The sequence below is a fragment of the Protomyctophum parallelum genome (assembly GCF_964188405.1).
Source record: "Protomyctophum parallelum genome assembly, chromosome: 18".
NCBI lineage: Eukaryota > Metazoa > Chordata > Actinopteri > Myctophiformes > Myctophidae > Protomyctophum > Protomyctophum parallelum.
In genome coordinates this window covers 21,586,391-21,607,439 of record NC_139716.1, presented here as the reverse complement: position 1 = coordinate 21,607,439, position 21,049 = coordinate 21,586,391, and the positions used below count along the sequence as shown (strand labels likewise).

General features: G+C 44.1%; 1 protein-coding gene across 1 annotated transcript in view; it reads left to right on the top strand.

Moving 5' to 3' along the window:
* The window catches only part of LOC310875820 (adhesion G protein-coupled receptor L3), a 233,471-nt gene that overhangs the window by 192,554 nt on the left and 19,868 nt on the right, over positions 1-21,049 (top strand). The window contains exons 14-16 of the mRNA XM_083789211.1: positions 3,314-3,534; positions 12,911-12,977; positions 16,671-16,762. Coding sequence (XP_083645337.1) covers positions 3,314-3,534; positions 12,911-12,977; positions 16,671-16,762 — 380 coding nt within the window. The remainder of the gene's footprint in view (positions 1-3,313; positions 3,535-12,910; positions 12,978-16,670; positions 16,763-21,049) is intronic.

The following is a 21,049-nucleotide window of genomic DNA, read 5'->3' as shown; positions in this document are numbered from 1 at the left end:
CGTAACCCCCAGCTATGGGACGTTATCTGCCAGCTACTACGTACATGCTCGTAAAGAAAGAATTAAGACCTGAGAAGTCTAAAAATGTCTTCTAAATCTACAGTTTTCCATATCAGTGTTTCTCAAACTATTATATATCAAGTAGCCCAAAAACTATCTTATTGGCCACCGACCCCCATCTCAAACTATTTTGTTCCAGGGACCTCCCATGAGGCAAAGATTTGAGTTAAAAATGTTGTCGCTGTGAAATAATTTATATTCAAAGCACGTCACTCGGTGAGCTTGTAGTATAAAATAATGGTTAAAGTGGTTAAACGCTAAGGCGACACAGATGCATAAAATCTGTTCAAATAAATTGTTGTAGATTGATAATGGTAAAAAGGTAAAAATCTTTTCATCACATTTCGTTGCAGCCTTTCTGGTACACCTTATTCTCTATGCCGATCTATTGGGATCCTACAGTGATTTGACCTAAATTTGCACAATCTGACTCACAATCTTTAAGTACTGCAAACTGTGATGTTGCAATTTGGCCTTGCATAAACCTTGATAGAAATATTGGGTTATTAATGTCCATTATAATCAAGGATGGCATCAGGGCTGCTGAGTGAAGTGAATCGGAAAGCAAGTAATTTGGAAATGCTAAGAGGAACCGTCCATCAGGCTCGGTCGGACCTGGCCTATATTCCCCGTTGTGTCTGTGATTATGATGATGGAGCTATAAATTCACTTTGCACAGCTTTCATCTTTGGATGGCCTGTTATGCGTGTGAAAGCAATGTATTGTTCATTCACCTCCCAACACTTGTAATCTCTTTGAAGTGTAAACGCTGTTTTGTACAGCTATACAAAATGGGAGATTTTAGCAAGATATGGCCAATTATTATCATACAGAATTGCTGACTTTTAGTACTTGTGTACTACGTTTGCAGAATGTCCATTAATGATGCGAAGCTTATGTAGCTAGTTCAGGCAGACAACTCGTGAGCGCGCCTACCTGATCAGTCTCATGCACTCTTTTTTTTTTTATACTGTTTTTATTAGGCATTTTTTGTATATGACAACTTCAGAATATCCTTGACAATGATAATGAGTTATTCAGTTATATAAAATGAAAGATAATGACAGGTAATGTAAATTCCACATACAATACACAATAAAAAAGATATATAAAAAACAAAAAACTGTTAAACAATGACAAATGTGAACAGACAAACAAAACAAAGACAGGACAGACACTCTTGCTCTCAAACTTTCCCAACACGTTGTTGTAAATTAACTGAATTACAGACATTTCTTTTTAAATGAGAAAAAATAGAATAAAGAAAAAATACTCTTTTCTTTCCAATTTTCTATTATGTTATCTATTGTGTAGGAGGGGTTAGCGTGCACCTATTGAAATGGTCAATGAAGGGTTGCCATGTCTGGTAAAATCTATCTTCACTCCCTCTCAATTCAAACTTTATCTTTTCCAATTGTAAGTAGTGCATAACATCTTTCATAAGTGTAGTGTGAGTGGGAACCTGTGCTTGTTTCCAATTCAACAGTATCAGTCTGCGAGCCAGTAGAGTCACATATTTTACCATGTTATATTGGAAAGTAGACAGTTTGACCCCTGACTCCCATAACTGCTGTCAGTGGATCCGGGTCAAAAGGTCTAGTCTCATGCACTCTTTACCTGATCAGAGAACGGCTATTTAAACCTACCTGTCTACCTGCTCATTCCTGGCTTCTCTCCTGCTGTGCGGACGTACGCCGCTGCTACTGTCTCACTGCCTCGCTCGCTGCTAACCTGCTGCTCATGAAGTTTTAGCAAATCCCACCGCCTCCCCAGCATCCACCTGTAGGCTCTGTTTCTAGACCCCCCTGCATGGGGCTCTTATTCATTCCCTGTAATTCTATTTGGCTTTATAACTTAACTAAGATGTTAATGTTACAGGGAATGAATAGGGACAGAGCCCTGACGCCAATCTATATGCTTCATATATCTATGCTCAATTATGCTCAATAAATATATATTCTAAATTCACTCTAAGAGTTGTCTGACTGAAACATGAATTGTGCGCTGTCTAATAGTGTCGTAGGCGGGTGAAATATGTCACCTCTACTGCCATGCTGTGCCGGTACAGTACATGAAACCACGTGCCACATGGCCTAATGAGACTTTGATTGGCCTTGAGAGAAAACTGCAGGATCTATTGTGCAAGTACGTGTTCCATCCCTGATTATACAGTTGACAGCAAGTACGTACGTACGTACGTGTTCCATCCCTGATTATACAGTTGACAGCAACACAAACATGCTATGGCTGCTTTTAACCCAAGGAGTGTATTTTGTGCAAAACTAACGCTTGGAATGGATGCTACTTAAAGCAAAAGGAAAGTTTGACATTTTTGCCTGCCATAGGATGTTAATGGTAGGGTCACAGCCGGTCAGCAAGTGGATTCATGAATGTATCTATATAGACAATATTTTAGGCCAGTAAAAAGTCTATATACCACATTTCCCACTTTAAACAAAAGAAGCCTGTCGGCTGCCGGACTATAACATTTTATGGATAATTATGATTCACAGAAAGAAATCTTAAAGATCACTCTCCTGGACTACAATTAATGTCCACTGAACCTTTTAGTTATTTCATTGAATCAATTTCTGTGACAAAATACCCCAGTTATGTTCAATTGTGCCAATAATTGCGTATAATTGCATCAGGCCTGTACAGAGATGCACTTGCATCAGTGTGCGTGTGCATGTGTGTGTGTGTGTGTGTGTGTGTGTGTGTGTGCGCGCGCATGCGGACGTGCATGCGCAGGGTCCATAATGCAATGCAGTTGGCTCCAACTTGCTATTGACTCCAGTTCTTCATAAAGCTTTCTGTTTATGCCAGCCATGGCAAACAAGACCACATGGCCTTGCTGGCTGTAGCATCCATTCGCCAATCACTGCAGGCAAACATCCAACCCACAGATTTGCCAAACAAAGCTGGCCCAGACTTAGCAATGCTAATTGTCGGAGAGGCAGAAAGAGCTGGTCGAGGTCAGCGGAGGCTGCTAAAGTCGTTATTTCTCGGCAGCACTGTGCTCTGTCACCGACGCTCTGTCAGTGACGCCGTGCCCTGGAGAAAGGCTGTTAATCCTTTATGACGGCCGGCTGAATGCCTCAAATGTGATTTCATGAATTGGAACTGATGATTGACGATATGAATCTGGCTCTAACCGACAAACTAATCTCCCCTGTCTTCCTCTCTTTCTTTCTCTCCTTGTGTCCTCGCTCTCTCTCTCTTCCTCCTCCTCCTCCTCCTCCTCCTCCGACAGATTGCGTGTGCCGTCTTCGCCGCCCTGCTCCATTTCTTCTTCCTAGCGGCGTTCACGTGGATGTTCCTGGAGGGCGTGCAGCTGTACATCATGCTGGTGGAGGTGTTCGAGAGCGAGCACTCGCGCAAACGCTACTTCTACCTCGTGGGCTACGGGGTCCCCGCGCTCATCGTGGCGGTGTCGGCCGCCGTCGACTACCGCAGCTACGGCACCGACCGAGTGTGAGTACTGTCTGTCTGTCACACTATAGATCGAGGCTTACCCTAAACACTGTCTTTAGCAGGGAACGGACCAATGTCTGTAAGCGGGGGGACCAGAACACTGTCTTTAGCAGGGAACGGACCAATGTCTGTAAGCGGGGGGACCAGAACACTGTCTTTAGCAGGGAACGGACCAATGTCTGTATAGAGGGGGGGGGGGACCAGAACACTGTCTTTAGCAGGGAACGGACCAATGTCTGTATAGAGGGGGGGGGGGGACCAGAACACTGTCTTTAGCAGGGAACGGACCAATGTCTGTATAGAGGGGGGGGGGACCAGAACACTGTCTTTAGCAGGGAACGGACCAATGTCTGTAAGCGGGGGGACCAGAACACTGTCTTTAGCAGGGAACGGACCAATGTCTGTATAGAGGGGGGACCAGAACACTGTCTTTAGCAGGGAACGGACCAATGTCTGTAAGCGGGGGGACCAGAACACTGTCTTTAGCAGGGAACGGACCAATGTCTGTAAGCGGGGGGACCAGAACACTGTCTTTAGCAGGGAACGGACCAATGTCTGTAAGCGGGGGGACCAGAACACTGTCTTTAGCAGGGAACGGACCAATGTCTTTATAGAGGGGGGGGACCAGAACACTGTCTTTAGCAGGGAACGGACCAATGTCTTTATAGAGGGGGGGGGACCAGAACACTGTCTTTAGCAGGGAACGGACCAATGTCTGTAAGCGGGGGGACCAGAACACTGTCTTTAGCAGGGAACGGACCAATGTCTGTAAGCGGGGGGACCAGAACACTGTCTTTAGCAGGGAACGGACCAATGTCTGTAAGCGGGGGGACCAGAACACTGTCTTTAGCAGGGAACGGACCAATGTCTGTAAGCGGGGGGACCAGAACACTGTCTTTAGCAGGGAACGGACCAATGTCTGTAAGCGGGGGGACCAGAACACTGTCTTTAGCAGGGAACGGACCAATGTCTGTAAGCGGGGGGACCAGAACACTGTAATGCTGTAACTGCTTATCTGTTGCCCCAGGAGGAAGAGCTGTCCTTGAGCTACCTTAAATTACCTCAAAAGATCCCATGAAATGAGTTTAGTGATGGACCTCTCGCCACTTCTGCAAACACGCCAGAAAATATTGTGGAAGGGGGGAAAAAAGCGATTCCTACTATGCTGAAGGGTTACAACATTTTTAAGTGGATATCTGGATGTGGCATTTTGAGTGAACTTTGCAGTGTGTTTGGGTGTGCATTGTTGATGTGGCAGGTACTGTATGATATGTATATACATCTTGCTGACTGAATCATAGTGAAATTGTCTGGACTACCACTTTTCTGCGAACTTTCCAGAAGTCGTGTGAGGTTTCACCAACTACGCTAATGCAGTACACACACACACACACACACACACACAGACTCTGCAACCTGGGAACATTAAATCTGTATACAGTACTTTTATCCAGTCCACTTGTCATGATCTGACCTCTGCGTTCCACTCCATGAGCTCTTTAAAGTGGCACTGTGTGGTTTCCACGATTAATTTGAATTTCTGAGTTTGATGAATAAATAATTTTGATTTTGCAAACCAGATGACTGAACACTTTGTGAGACCAACTCTTTAGGTCGATGTGGTGGGTCATTAGATTCCCTTTTCCCTTATCTGACCTAGCACCAGAGCAACAGACAAATAGTACAGAGATGTTTTAGTAATGCCACGTTGTTGTTGTTTTATGATTTCCAAACCTTTTTCCACTTAGCCCGCCTTGTCTGTGTGTATCTATGGTTTGGCTCCATAAGCCTCTCCTGCAGCGATAACTCCATCATCAACTTTTAATGATGCCGAACAGTTACTCAAGCAGCGCACTTGTGCTGAATTGACATTGTTTTGACAGTGAAAAATGCTAACTCCAAGAAATGCTGGATGAACGTTGGGCTATTGCGGTTAAGGCCTTCAGCATTTACAGGGAGGGAGTACCCAGATGATTGGACCTGAGAGGAGACCACAGAGATGGGCAGAGTGTGGAAACGGATGTGTGTGATTGAGGGATCTGTTAGCCGAGGAGATGGAAGGATGTGTGTGAGGGATCTGTTAGCTGGAAGGTGACCGAGTAGACAAACACACGAGAGCGAGAGGGGCAGAGAGAGAGATGGATAGAGAGAGAGAGAGATTAGCCATGAAGGGAAGGACAAAGAAAAAACAGGGAAGGACAAAAGAGACAGATTGGGATAGGGAGACAGACGGAGCTATAGGGAAACGGTAATCTGTATGCATTCTTATATTTCCTTCAGAGGTGAGTTGAGAAATCTTTTACATTTGTCCAGCTCTTTCCCTCTGAAATATAATCCAGTCTGGGTGAATCAGTGTCATGCCACGTGGACCCTCCGTAGCTCCCGTTCTAGTCTCGGGTTCATCTGTATCCCCAATCTGAAAATAAATAATGAAGACCGGCATCAGCAGTTTATTTCCCGAGATGTTTATCACACGGGGTCGTGCACTGGCACACGCAGACACGCGCGCAATGACACAGACATCGTATGCACACGGGCGCACGCGAAAGCGCAGCCATTAGAGAGCGTGTTTGGAGCCATGGTCTTTGGTTGATGGATGAGGCGATAGCTGCCACCACCTGAAACACAGCATCATGTGAATAATTAAAGCCCTACCACCGGTGGAACAATTATACACAAGCAAGGCGGTGAGGGATGGGGAGAGGTACGTGGTGTGACACCGGGTGAGGAGGGGGAGAGGTACGTGGTGTGACACCGGGTGAGGAGGGGGAGAGGTACGTGGTGTGACACCGGGTGAGGAGGGGGAGAGGTACGTGGTGTGACACCGGGTGAGGAGGTTAGTTTCAGTCATAGTCTCTTGAATAGGCAGCTTTTTGCTTCTACGGCCCAACAGCCTGGAATAAACTTCCATTCGAGCTCAGACACGCACCCTCTGTAGACATTTTTAAATCTCAACTCAAGACTCACCTCTTCACTCTTGCTTTTAGTTGAGTTTTAATATGCACGTTCCTACTCTGCCCTGACTGATTGCTGCATGTGGTGTTTTTATTTGTTTTTATTTATTTTATGTTCTTATATTCAATTTTGTTCTTTGCCATTGTTCTATCATTTTAACTACTTGTGTTTTATTGTATTATATGTTTGTGTCCTGCCCTGTGAAGCACTTTGAGCTGCATTTATGTATGAAAGGTGCTATACAAATAAAGTTTATTATTATTATTATATTATTAATATTTTTCATTTAGGTTTAGTCACATTTTAGTCACGTGGACGAAATGTCGACAAAACCAACACTGGTAGGCTATAAGGTCAATTCAGTCACGAGCCGTGTTTGCATCTGCAGGCTCACGTGGAAAGAGACACATTATGGCTGGTTTCTGTCTGAGTTATAGGCCCTGATGTCATCGTTTTATTCATTATAGTCAGTTATAATATCAGGAGTGAAGCTACATGAACATGATGTGGGTAAAGATAAACCCATGGACCTGAATGCTTAAGGAAGGGTGCTGCGCTGTAGCCTCGAGGGCAGAGAAGAAATGTTGTGATCAAATGTGACTTCACTGCAGCCTTGGCAGATATACGGCACTTTCAACCTGCTTCCAATGTGAAAGTCTCCCATTGCAAGTTGTAAAGTGAGACATTTTCTATACGGTGTTGTTCTAAAACAAGTAGCCTGGGCAGCATTCCTTTTCGGGTTTATGAACCGGTCAGCAGCGGATGATATCGCTACGTCATGTTGTAGTATTGTTTTGTAGTCATCAATCATCCGGAACTTCCTTTTCCCTCACACCGATTTTTCTCAATAAAAGCTGCAGGCTACGAGAGCTTTTATTGTTATTCTTCCGGTTTGAGGGAAAAGGATGTTCCGGATGATTTTTCCTGCCTGACGACTACAAAACAATACTACAACATGACGTAACGATATCATCCGTTCCAGACCGGTTCACACGGCACTTTTGGAACAGAGACCAGGCTTTCCTCCGAGGTGGAAAGCCTGGTGACGCAAGGTTATAAAACCTAGTAATATATAATTTTATAGTTGTGATTTTCTGATTTCCTATGAAATGGGAAAACAAAATGCAATGCGATGCTTTCTGTGGCATGCAGCCACAGATGCTCAGCCATTCAAAATGTAAAGAACTGGGGAAGAGATAGATGGAGGCTTACCCTAACTATGCCATAGATAGAGCATGACACTTTGCTTGCCCATTACTCCTAGTGGATCGGCTCATTGGCCAAAGAGAAGAAGACAGGTTCAACTGTGTGTGTGTGCGCGTGTGCGTGCATGGCTTTTCCATGCAAACGCTCTCTTTGGGCATAACTGAATGAAAACGTTCAGTAAATGTAATATAGGCTAGTTTTAGCAAACTCAGAGAGACAAAGTGTCTTGTATCGTCGATAGGCACAGTGGTATTTCAGTTTCATTAAGCTGACAGGAATACACACACATGCTCGTAAGAAGGTAGTGTTAATTATTGTCATAGTGTCTACGTGAACAAGCTCTGATGCGCCTTGACCGCCTTCTTCCATTCCCGGCAGAAGATTGCTGTTTGAAGGCACAGTGCACTACACTCGACAAGAAGCAATAATGGTCTTGACCTGCTTGGCCCATGCACTTCACATTTTCTTCTTCTTTCGGTTGTTCACATTACTGTATGTACGAAGTTACACCACCGTCATATAAGAACTGCTATCTCCCTCATAAAGAAGCTGTCTTTTGCATAATGTAGGGAGAGCCATAAGGAGAGAAACATCAAAGGAAAGAAACGGGTCAAAAGATAAATCTTCTGTAATGTAAAAAAAGCATGAGGTACGGCAATATTGTAGGCTACTTCTCTTACTACTAATAACTACTGACAATAACAAATAAAAGCATGTCTGAGATCTGAGAGCACGCACGCACAGTCACACACGTCACATGCACACACACGTGGATTAAATGATTGACTGGGCAAATTAGCATCGCCAATGGGGGGGGGGGGGGTAGTGCATCTCCGGCTGATAGGTGAGAATGGGTTTGCCGAAGTGCTAATGGAGGGACCATTGAAAAGAAAACAAAGGAGGCTTGCATGCTGTGCTATCATTTGTTTTTCTTGTTTTTTTGCCCCTTCTCTTCGAAGTTAGACTGGGCAAGCTGTCTAAACTGACGCTGGTGACACACACACACACACACACACACACAAACACACACACACACACAGGGGCACGTAACGCTTTCTCTCTCGTCTCATGTTGATTCAATGTAGTTTGCAGCGCAGTGAGGGAACTCAGGCAAGGCGCAAGACTCCTGTCCTCTCTCTTAAAAGTTTCCTCCCATAAACTTCACTTGAAAAGTACGTTTAAGAAACTTAAATAATTATGCCAACAGCTAAAGTTTGTGTGTAACGCCAGGGCTCCACTGGGCGCGTCTGCGTCGCGTTGCGTCACGCGTGCGTGCGTGCGTAAAAAAACGAACCGGTTCAATTTTATGGTGACGGAGACGCGACGCAACGCGGACAGTGGAGCCACCCTCCATTGATTAAAAGGGCACATTCCCGACGTTGACGGAGACGCGACGCAGACGCGACGCAGACGCGCCCAGTGGAGCCCTGGCGTAACGTTGTCCGTCTGTAGACTAGAGGAGCCTAGTTCCATGCAGAGAGAGCTCCGCCTCAGCCAATCTGCATTGCAAGCCCACAATGTGTTGCTGATGCAACACGGTGTAGGCTTGTAGGCTAGATCAGCTCTGTTCCCTGTGCATCTATTAAAAGGGAAGAAAGTAAATAGCGTGCGACAGCGTGTCTGTGGGAACCGAAAATTGAATTATTGTAATGGCTACCCGGTACCCAAGCGCGTTCGGTTCGGTACATGCTTGGTCCCGAGGTTCGGGACCGACCCCTAGGTACGGTATAGATTTAGTCTTATTATGTGCTGCTAGTGACATAGTATGATAGTCAACATACAGAACCTGTCTTGTAAAGCCAGTCCTTTTTTTACGGTATAACAATGACTCAAAGAGCCATTTGACTACCCACGCGAGTGCCATTTCTGTGCACGTGTGAGTATACTGTAGTATATTTGTATGTACCTCTGTTCTGCAAGCCTCCTGTTATCTCTTTGGTACCAGTGAAGGGGAGAGGACCTGTGTCAGGTCCCGGCAACACCAAAGGAGCAGTCGACGTTTGTTGTCGTCTCTCATATCATCTCTCGCTTCAAAGAAATGTCAACAGGTACATGGACATAACGTACAAACGTGGACCAGGCCAATCTGGCTATGCCTGCTATCGGTGTGACCATGTCTGTTGGAGGGAAAATATTACAGCAAGAAAAACATTTCCATTTTTCAAATGTTTCTGAATGTTGAGCGGCCAAACATATGTGAAAATGTATTGTCCATGTTCGTTCACCTATGTGTTGTTCACCTATGTGTCCGCCTATGTGACGTTAATGAGCACCAGTATGACTATACTGCTAATGAGAGAGAGAGAGAGGGGAGGGGGGGAGTTGCACCACTCAGTTCACACAGGTGTGATTTTTACTTAAAGTTGAACTTTGCCATTATTTATAATGAACACTTCTGGTGTGCTGCTGGTGTGTTGTCGACACACAGCACGCATTGGGGAATTATTACTGTACTAGAGCGGTACTGGCCTACTTGGAACGATGCAAGTTGGAAATGCGTGCCCCACCCAGTTATGTCTGTGTCCCTTTTATGCCCAAATGTGGAGTCTGATGGAAGAATGCAGAACATCCCAAGGATTACAGACGTACTGTACGCACGTACAGAGACTTTGTGCATTTGTAGATGTCAAATGTTGTCAGGTAGGTGTGGGATGCCCCCGTGTTCGGTGGCCGACCGTGTATTGGCTCCTATAGTACAAGCTTGCTGTCTGGGAGCTCAGTGTCTGTAGCAGTGACCAGCTTTTCCTGGCTGCCATCTTCTCGCTCACTCTTGGTATTGCATCCTACTGCAAAAATAAAGTATTCTTATCCTTTATAAATACAGTATTTTTTAAAAGATGAACATAAAGAAATACAGTACAGTACCAGACAGTGCACGCATCCGCCTCGTTGACGGCAGACTGCTGGGCGAGCGATGGCGCTTTGGCATGTTGGGTCAGATCAACATGGAATGAACTCTGTAGTCAGATGTAGAGTTGCTGCGGCCAATGTTGATGACATCAGGGATCTACTGCGACAGCACGTCGCATTTACTATGACATCAGGGTCTCCACATCTCCATGCATCCCTGATGATGTCACATGATGTCACGAGACCTGGGCACCATATATGGTGCTCGACCAACACACTCACACTGATGGTGCCCGACAAACACACTGACGGGAAATGCACGATTCCTTAGTTATCTGCGACCTTCAGTCGCAATTATAGATTTCTGGTTATTTGCGAAGCATTCAGTTTTGCCACAATTGAGGTGAGCCCCTGTAACAATTCAGATTGCTATTCTATTCTCTAATTGAACAGTTGAGTCGAATAACCATCGAAGTCCATAATTTATTCTGACCTCACACACAAAAGGCCTATCTGCCAGAAGCAAAGATTTGAGTTAAAAAGGTTCACTCTGAAAGAATATATATTCAGAGATTTGCGCCACATTTTCACGATTTAAATAAATTAGCAGGCCTACAAGCTCGTAGCACGGCACTCGGTGCCGCGCTATGGACTTCTTTATAGACTTCTTAAAGTACATTACCTAATGCAGATCCATTTTTGGTTCCATTTCACACTCTCAAGAGTTAAAGATCTGTAAGGGTCCAATTGGTTACCAACTCCTCCATCATTCAGCTATAGGGGACCACCTGTTTTCCTCACTGGTTGAGAACCACTGGCCTGGATGGATGATGACAATGTGGCTGTACTGTATGATCTGTAACTCTTCCTGGAGAGTGTCTATCTACTGTACTGTATGTGATGCTGCGGCGGAGATTAAAAGATGAATTATTCAGCTGCATGAATCAAGTGCTCCCCCCCCCCCCCCTGAACTGTACAGTTCCTCTGCTATCAGAACCATTCCATTGGACAGATCAAGGGTGGGTGAAGTGGGAGGTCAAGTGAGCCGGCATGTCATTTCAATTATTGACATAATTGTTTTGACGTTTGGTACGGTCGGCGGTTAGCGTGGAGTCGGCGAGCTGCCTCTTTGTTGAGTCATTAATGCCCATGTCGGTGTCGGTCCGGTTCCACTGTGGCGATGCAGTCACGATGACGGCTGAGAAATAATAGATTTGTCCATAAATGATTACCAATTACTAATTTAACGTGTGAATTGGACGAGTTGGGAATATAATTGACTTTAACCCTTGTTAAGCAGACTAGAGCAGTGGTTCCCAAAGTGGGGTCCCCAGGGGTCCTTGAGGGAGTTCCAGGGGGTAATGGTAATGGGGGTAACTGGTAACCTGTCAGTGGGGAGTGTTGGCTGGGAGGAGGAGTAGGACTAAGGCCCTATACGTCCTCTCTGGGGGGAGGGGGGGGGGGGGGTACTACCTGTCAGTGGGGAGTGTTGGCTGATGAATGAATATCAACATCATAATACATCCTAAAAAAACACTTTGTTGGAAATAGACACTCATGCTTTCCAAGGTGTGATTTGGTGTAACTACCTGTCAGTGGGGAGTGTTGGCTGGGAGGAGGAGTAGGACTAAGGCCCTATACGTCCTCTCTGGGGAGGGGGGACGTAACTACCTGTCAGTGGGGAGTGTTGGCTGGGAGTAACTCTGAGAGTGTACAAATGGAACCAAATGGACCCGTTAAATTCATTTACAATATAAATTGGGGGTCCCAGAGATAGGAGATAGAAATGCCATTAAATGGGGCGACTAATGCATGTCAAACTGGGGGTCCTTGAAAACGTTTGAGAACCACTGGACTAGAGAAGCACTCGCACAGCCGTAGCGATTTTTCATGTAGTGCAGTCTACATGTTGCAAACCTCTCAACCCTCCCAGTAAAGCTGAAAATCCCCTCTACCTCAGCCTCAAAACCCTCACGGATAGCCGTAACTCTTCCTGCCCCTCATGGAAGTACTCATTCCAACGTGTCACTCCAACCTCACAGTTGATGTATGTTTATCCTCCGAGCAGGACAATACAAATCTAACCTCAACGCTCTGTCCCTTTCTCTCTCTCTCTCTTTCTCTCTCTCTCTCTCTCTCTCTCTCTCTCTCCCTCTCTCCCTCCATCTGTCACCTGCCATCCTATGACTTCCCCTTGATAATCTCTCTCTCTCTCTCTCTCTCTCTCTCTCTCTCTCTCTCTCTCTCTCTCTCTCTCTCTCTCTCTCCCTCCATCTGTCACCTGCCATCCTATGACTTCCCCTTGATAATCTCTCTCTCTCTCTCTCCATCTCTCCATCTCTCCCCCGTCTCTTTCTAATTGCAGTTGCTGGCTTCGTCTGGACACCTACTTCATTTGGAGTTTCATAGGACCGGCAACCTTGATAATTATGGTAAGCATGCCCCCCTTCTGCTCATTAACCCTACTTAGCCTGCGGGTCGCCGCTTAAATGGTCCATGGAGATCTCTCTCTCTCTCTTATTTTTTTCCCTTTTTCTTTTAGCTCCCTCTCCCTCTCTCTCTCTCTTTCAATTTCTATTTCAATTTCAAAAGGCTTTATTGGCATGATAAATATGTTTTACATTGCCAAAGCATACATACAACAAACAAAAGTCAATAAACATCCCAACAATAATGAACAACAAGCAATACAGTAACAATGAAAATAAATTAACAAACATAAACATAACAGCAACTTAATGACCCTGTTCAGACAGATATACCTGTCTCTTCTGTCCACTGGCTGTCCCTCAGTTGATGACAACTCCATACATATTTTGCTGCCAAAACTGTGCATTTGGACTGTTCTCCCAGAACATATTGGAGTGATGAGTTATTAATGGTGGATTCAAATTATTTATATTTTTCTTTAAATTTAGGGAAGAATGATTCTCTGATGTCTTTATACTTGTCGCATTGTAACAGAAAGTGTAGTTCCGTCTCCACCTCCCCTTGAGAGCAGAGTGAACACAGTCTGTCTTCTATAGGCAGCCAGTTCTTTCTCTCTCTCTCCCCCTCCCCCCTCCCTCACCCTATTGAGAATATACTGTATTCCACGTGGGGTACAGAGACGTGAGGAGAAATGTACTTCATCGACCATGGCACTCACTGACTTAGATGGTTTGGGTGGTGGTGGTGTTGATGGTAGGGCGGGTGGTCTTGAAGTAATCCATGCAATATGATTGATTTTGCTCCCATTCCGACTCCCACTCGATCACTGATTTTTTTCGTCGCTGTCGGGCATAATAAACCTCCCCTCTCCATGTTTCAACTTTTCATGGTTACTTTTCGTCTATTAATGCCCTACTTTGTCACACTACACAGTGTCACACAAAAGTAGCTGAAATAGCCGATCTATACACTCACAACATGTGGCAATGTGACGCGTTGTGACCTTGTAGATCTGCTCTTTTTACTATTAAAATAAAATAGAAAATTCAAGTGAAAAGTTTTGGACAAGGTTTCCATGCGACAGAAACATTTTGTATCTTCTGCGTATAGTGTAAACTAGTGCTTAAGTGTACAAAAACACACATGCATGTGCACGCACAAACGCATGCACGCACATGCACACACGTAAGCAGCAGATACTGTATAACTAGGGCTGTCCTTGCCTGAACAAAATGCTCAGCTGACAAATAGTTCTGGGATTTTCTAGGCTATAATCACTTAGGGAGCCATCTCGCAGCACGTTTCCTCCGGCGAATTAATGCAGTCGTGTAAGATAAGATAACCTCTGTGGATAAAATGTTTATATAAATTAGATCTAGTAGTGTTCATCCATTGCCGTTGTGGTGATGCCATACTTTATATATACTACATATAATTTGCCACGGTTGCGAGTCATAGAGCATGAAAAATAAAATGGATAAAAAAAAGCATTAATAAATGTATCATAACGTAAGCAACTAAAATCTGACAGATTAATCAAGTGAATAGAAACGGGAGAATCTTTCTCCCGACCCCCATAAACGAGTACTGTGGACTGCAAAGAGGCTGGCACGCACGCACGCACGCACGCACATACGCACGCACGCACGCACGCACGCACGCACGCACGCACGCACATACACACGCACACACCCACGCACGCACGCACAATTGTACAGTTTCTACCCCAGCTTATAGATGTTGTTTCTGAATGCAAACATGCATAATGCTCTTTCATGCTCCAGTTTGGGCTAATCACTCACAATACACTCATCCCTCCATTCCTTCCATTCCACTCAGTCAGTTATTTTTCTCTAAAATTCTCCCACAAGAATATATCTATATGGGTATAACAACAAATAATGGTTGGCATAGGGATCCAATTCTCCTGCTGTTGAGTTGGATGGAGGGTAAGTCAAATTGGACAATTCTTATTTTGTGGTGGCAACTGATTTTTGGAGGGAGAAATACGGGAGGAAAATAGAATATACTGTATATATATCCTATGATCCCACCAGTGAAACATGAGAGCACTGGTTTTACATAATGCAATGTATTGAACAGATGTTGGACAAAATATATGGCTGCCATAAGCCAAAAATGTTGCGTAGTAGTTTGTAGTCGGTTTAAACCATTTCAAGGTTTAAACCCTTGAAAACTACCACAATGTGAAGACACAAATTGTTTAATAAGTCATGGATGATATAGAATTCTTTACCTTTTTTTTGCAGAGGGTCATTTTCTTTCGTTCTTTCTTTCTTTCTTTCCTTTTTCAAATACTGGTTTTCTGCCTGCCTCTCTCTGGCATATACAGCACAAGTCATCTAATGCATCTGTATACATAATTCAGTATCATTGCAGTTCATTGCACAACATGACCATCTGAGAACCCAGCAGCTGGGTGAATTTCTTAAACTGATTTCCCTCACAGAATCAATAAGGTCTTGTCACCGTTCACGTGTTGACAAGATGAGGAAAAAAGACCCACTCAAAACGCTGTAAGATTGCAAAACACATTGTGTACTGTAGGTTAACGCAGCCGTGTGAAAGCCACAGTGGTGATTATTATTATTTTCTTTTATTATCTTATTTTCTCTAAGATCACTGCCTCACTGTTTTACAAGCCGAACGAGCCATTGAGCAGGATTACACACCTGGAAAAAGTAGCTGCATTTTCAAATTAAATTGTATCTGGAAGAGGGCTCTTAATTGTGCAGTGAGGTTTAGCCAACGCTGACTCCATTTTGGTAATGTCTTATAAGGACTTTGAAGAAATAATGTAAACATACGCAAAATCTAATAATGAAACTGATATAAAATTTATGGAAAAATGGTCTACGTGTTGTTGACATGTACAGTAGCGCCAGTTATTTCCTGTGGTTGACTAAGAACATGATGAGAAATGTGTTAATATGGTGCAATAGAAAAGTTGTCTTGTGCTGCTTTCTTGCCTCAGTGTACTGCGTACTTTATGTACAGTATGCAAATCCATCCATCCATCCATCAAATATTTCAGGAGTACCTTTGTTCAAATCCACATTGTTTGGGGGTTTTTTGGCACAGAAAACATTACTGAAAATATACTGTATATTAAAGGTATATTCAGTGATTTCACTTAATTCAAATATCACTTATTTTTTTGTTTTGTTGTGATAATCCTCTCTACTATAGAGTGTGCTGACCATATAAGGAGTTCCTCCCTGTCCCCAGTTAACCCCTGGGGGTCAAAAAACCTTAGGTTTCGTTTTTGACTCTCTATCCTGATTGGACGAAAGTTTGGGTCCCAAGGCAAAAACGAAACCTAAGATTTTTTGAGTGAAATCACTGAATATACCTTTAAATACATATTTTGCAAAGAAAAGTACTGTTTCATATGTCCATAGAGTGATAACTTATGTTAAATAAAAAACACCTTTTGTTAAATGTTCTTTCCCTACATAATATCTGGACAGACTGTCATGGATGCAAACCGTAACTGTTTGGTGGAGGCATATAACCGGCTGCATTTTTGGGTTTATCTGTGCTACAAGAAGTGCTACGAATTTAATTAAACAAGGGCTGTTCAAAAGTGTCTGAACCTCTCTCCCCTTTCTGTCTCTCTATCTCTCCATTTCTCTGTCTCTCTCCACTTCCCTTTGTCTGTTTCTCTGTCTCAGCTCAACATAATCTTCCTGGGCATCGCTCTCTACAAGATGTTCCATCACACGGCTATTTTAAAACCGGATTCCGGCTGCCTGGACAACATCAAGTAAGAGCACTCATCAGTCAGGTCCCCATTAGAAACGGAGTAGTTTGGCTTGTATAGCTTCAGGTCACAGTTGGAAAGACTGCTTCAAGGCAGCAGTGACGAGGGTCGGCTGGTTCGGTTAATCACGGTGTAGAAGCTCACCTTGTGCAGACAATTTCTCCCTTCTTTTTCTTCGTTCATTTTAATAATCGAGGCCCTGATTTGTGTGATACTTTTAGTTTACTCCACTTTCCAGGCCAAACAAAGTGTTTTTGAACTCGTAAAAATAAAAGAAAAATAGAAATAAAAAAAATCCAACGAGCCCATGAACATCTTGCTCGGGGCTTCCCGGAACCTGAGCCCTGCAGGCAAACACCTCTGCGTGATACCTGGAAGGTTGAGGACAGGTTGTGTCAGCTCTGGGTTAGAGTTAAGACGGGTCAGGTATTCTGCAAGGGTGTCCATCATTATTATCTGAAGAGTTGTCTGCAATGGGGAAAGGCCAGGAGACAATCTGCTGGCATAATTAACCCGGCGTTATCTCCGTGTCAGCATAGTGCCGATGAATATTCATATTGTGTGCATGTGTTCATGCGTCACTGCGTCAGGGACGTGCACACATAGACATCAAAGGGGGCTTCAGCCCCTGCCATTTTACCTGTCTGTAAAACAACTGCCCTCTCCAGACCACGAATACAGCATTTACTACGGTGAAAGAAATACAAATGCCCTCCTCTCCTTTCCATGCCATGCCGGAAGGCAGCCTTCAGGAGAATAGCTTTTTCCGATGTCTCCTGAATTTGGAACGTAACATTTTGCATTGAACAAATTTGTTTCGAAATCCATGTCTTACACCACATCTCCACTAGCTAAAGAGTGCTGGGTTGCACCCCGAAAATAGCTGATCTACAAGCTCTCAACGCGTCGCACTGCGACACGTTGAGAGCTTGTAGATCTGCTATTTTCGCTATTTTTGTTAAAAAGTGCCCTCTTACGGGATTTCAGCCCCTGCCTCTCTGACACTCTCTGCACGTCCCTGGCATGCGTACATGTACATGCATACTTGTGTGCCTTTCAGACTAATACTGTATGTGTGCCTTTCAGACTATAAATTATGAACTAGCTTATAAAACTGGATATAGGATGCCCACTAGCTAGTTTATGAGAGCCAGTGTTGGTACATAATATATAAAGGACAAATATAAACCTGGGGGAAGGTAATTTGCATTGTCGATAACGTAGCGTTTGGGCACACATCCTCTGTGCATTTAAACTCTATGGAAGTTCATGGCTGCTGCTGCGGTTTAGCTATTGTGTGCCCTCCAATTCCACTTAAAAGATGGCTTGGCTGGGACAAGCAGTCCACGTATTGACCTCTCGTTTCGTCTGTAAAACTGACGTTTAACTTTGTAGTCGAGCAAGTAGTATAAAATTCAAAATGACAAGTTTGACATTTTATGACAATGAAAATCAGATGAAGCAACCTCACTTCAATACTACATTGTGTAAAACATTCATTGTGCCGATTTGGAGATACAGGCCATTGAAAGCAGCACATAGGAGTTGGAGCCACATGGAGGGGGGATGAGGGAGGGAAGAGAGGTGGGGAAAAAAAAAATCTTGGGAATTGCTCGTGTGTCATATGTGAAAATGCTATGTGTATTGTACTGCTCTTTTCAAATAAAACAAATATTATTAAAAAAAAAAAAAAAGCAGCACATAGAGTGCAAGTGGATGCAAGCGCATCTTCAAAATGTCACACTTACACTGGGATGCTAACGAGAGACAACTATCGATGCGATCCGATCAAAACATGGATTAAAGAATATAAAGCCTAGAAAACGTAGGCTACGCTGTTGGTGGGCTGCCAGACTAAAGTTAATCTACGCTTCTAGGGGGGTTCTGTGTTTTTAAGCCCTGGACACGTTGTACAATGACACCGCGTTTTTGGCCATCATGTGCGACCCGGTCTGCCCTGTTTTTATTTGCACTTCACTCAGGCCTTAAAGCCTGAATTACAATTGGTTGTGTGCCGGCATTGCACACTGAACACGGCAGATCTACAAGCTCACGACGCACACGTTGATGAGCACACACACACACACACACACACACACACACACACACACACACACACACACACACACACACACACACACGAGAAATCAGTTAGTTTGGCACTCTGGCTGGTGCACTGAAGCTAGCTTTCCAGAGGATGTGTGCTGTGTGAACTAGCAGTGACATCTCTTCCTGAATGGTAATCTATGCTCTGTGGTAGGTGGGGGAGACCGAGATAACTGCACTCGACATGGCTAGTCGAACCGTGTCCTCAGATCAGTTAGCACTGCAGTGGCACTCCCAAACTGCTGTCAGCCTCCAGTATAGCAATGGAAAAAAGACCTGATCTGGAAAGGGCCGGGTTCAGCCTGCCTACTTGGACTGAGTTCAATCAGACAAAGCCACTCTTTTCTTTTTCTTTTTCTTTTCATTTTATGCTTGATTGCACTTGGGTGTTGCACTCTGAAAATAACTGAATTTATCTGTTTGAGTTCTTAGGAGGTATGTTCATTTTTAGATTCTGACATTTTCAAGCACTATCGCATACCAAATGTCCATTGTGGGCGGGATTAAGTTTAGCCATCTTCAAGTAATTGATTATTTGCTTGCCACCAAGAGTACCTGCAGTATGTATCTTAATTTGTATCTCTCGTCTGGTTCAAATGTTTTATGATATTTAGTTGACTAAAACTAGACTAAAACTGAAACGTTTTCAGATCACTGAAATAAAGCGAAATTACATTTTAGTGTGTTGTTGCAGATGCATTGCTTTTAGTTGCTCTTCAGAGAATATTGACTGGTGGAGCTTGTATGATTGACCACAGTGGCCTCCCACAGTCCACTCCATGCTAAAGACCTGACCTCTCCACCCTGAGTCCTCTGTGTGTTCTGGAGACTCTGTGGAAGATGACCTCTCCACCCTGAGTCCTCTGTGTGTTCTGGAGACTCTGTGGAAGATGACCTCTCCACCCTGAGTCCTCTGTGTGTTCTGGAGACTCTGTGGAAGATGACCTCTCCACCCTGAGTCTTCTGTGTGTTCTGGAGACTCTGTGGAAGATGATCTCTCCACCCTGAGTCCTCTGTGTGTTCTGGAGACTCTGTGGAAGATGCCACACTGACCTGACCTCTCCACCCTGAGTCCTCTGTGTGTTCTGGAGACTCTGTGGAAGATGCCACACTGACCTGACCTCTCCACCCTGAGTCATCTGTGTGTTCTGGAGACTCTGTGGAAGATGCCACACTGACCTGACCTCTCCACCCTGAGTCCTCTGTGTGTTCTGGAGACTCTGTGGAAGATGCCACACTGACCTGACCTCTCCACCCTGAGTCCTCTGTGTGTTCTGGAGACTCTGTGGAAGATGCCACACTGCGTGATTCTTGTTGGCGCTCATTCATCTGGCATCTGAATTCTCGGGCCAGGGTCCATCATTCAAACGCATGCACGCGCACGCACGCACGCACGCGAGCACGCACGCGAGCATGCACGCACATTGCAAGTTTACTATGTTTGATCATTATTTTAACAATTAAATTAAATTAACCCTGGCATGCCTACTTCAGGCTGATTTGTAAAAAAGTATAAAAAATAATAAAATAGTGTAATTCTCGGGCCAGGGTCCATCATTCAAATGCACGCACGCACACACATTGCAAGTTTCTCTTTCTTTCTTTCTTTCTTTCTTTCTTTGTGGTGCTGCAGTCAGGGTTGGGATTTGGCAATCCCTGCTTCTGGTCAGATGGATTTACTGTACATACACACATTTACTTTTCTGATATGTTTGACATTTACTATGTTTGATCATTATTTTAACAATTAAATTAAATTAACCCTGGCATGCCTACTTCAGGCTGATTTGTAAAAAAGTATAAAAAAGCATAAAATAGTGTAAATAGCAGATCTACAAGCTCACGACTCATAAGCTTGTAGATCGTCTTTTTTGTAATTGGTATACAGTAAGCTATATTAAAATCTAAATCTACGCCCTCTGTCCTTTTTGCTTTTACTATTAATTTAGTTTTGTTTACAAATCAAGCCCTTTCTGAAATCGTAGCTATAGAATAGTATCTAGCTATCTGTGCTGTTCTGTGTCACACACAGCAGAGGAAGTACTCCATCCTTGTGTTGGCTTGTTATGAAGATGCGGTGGTTATGGTACCCATGGCGATAAGCATCATTGGGTACCCAGCGAAGCTGTGAACACGGCGCATCCTATATCCATGCCTCTTTATGTCTGCAGCTGTATAATGATC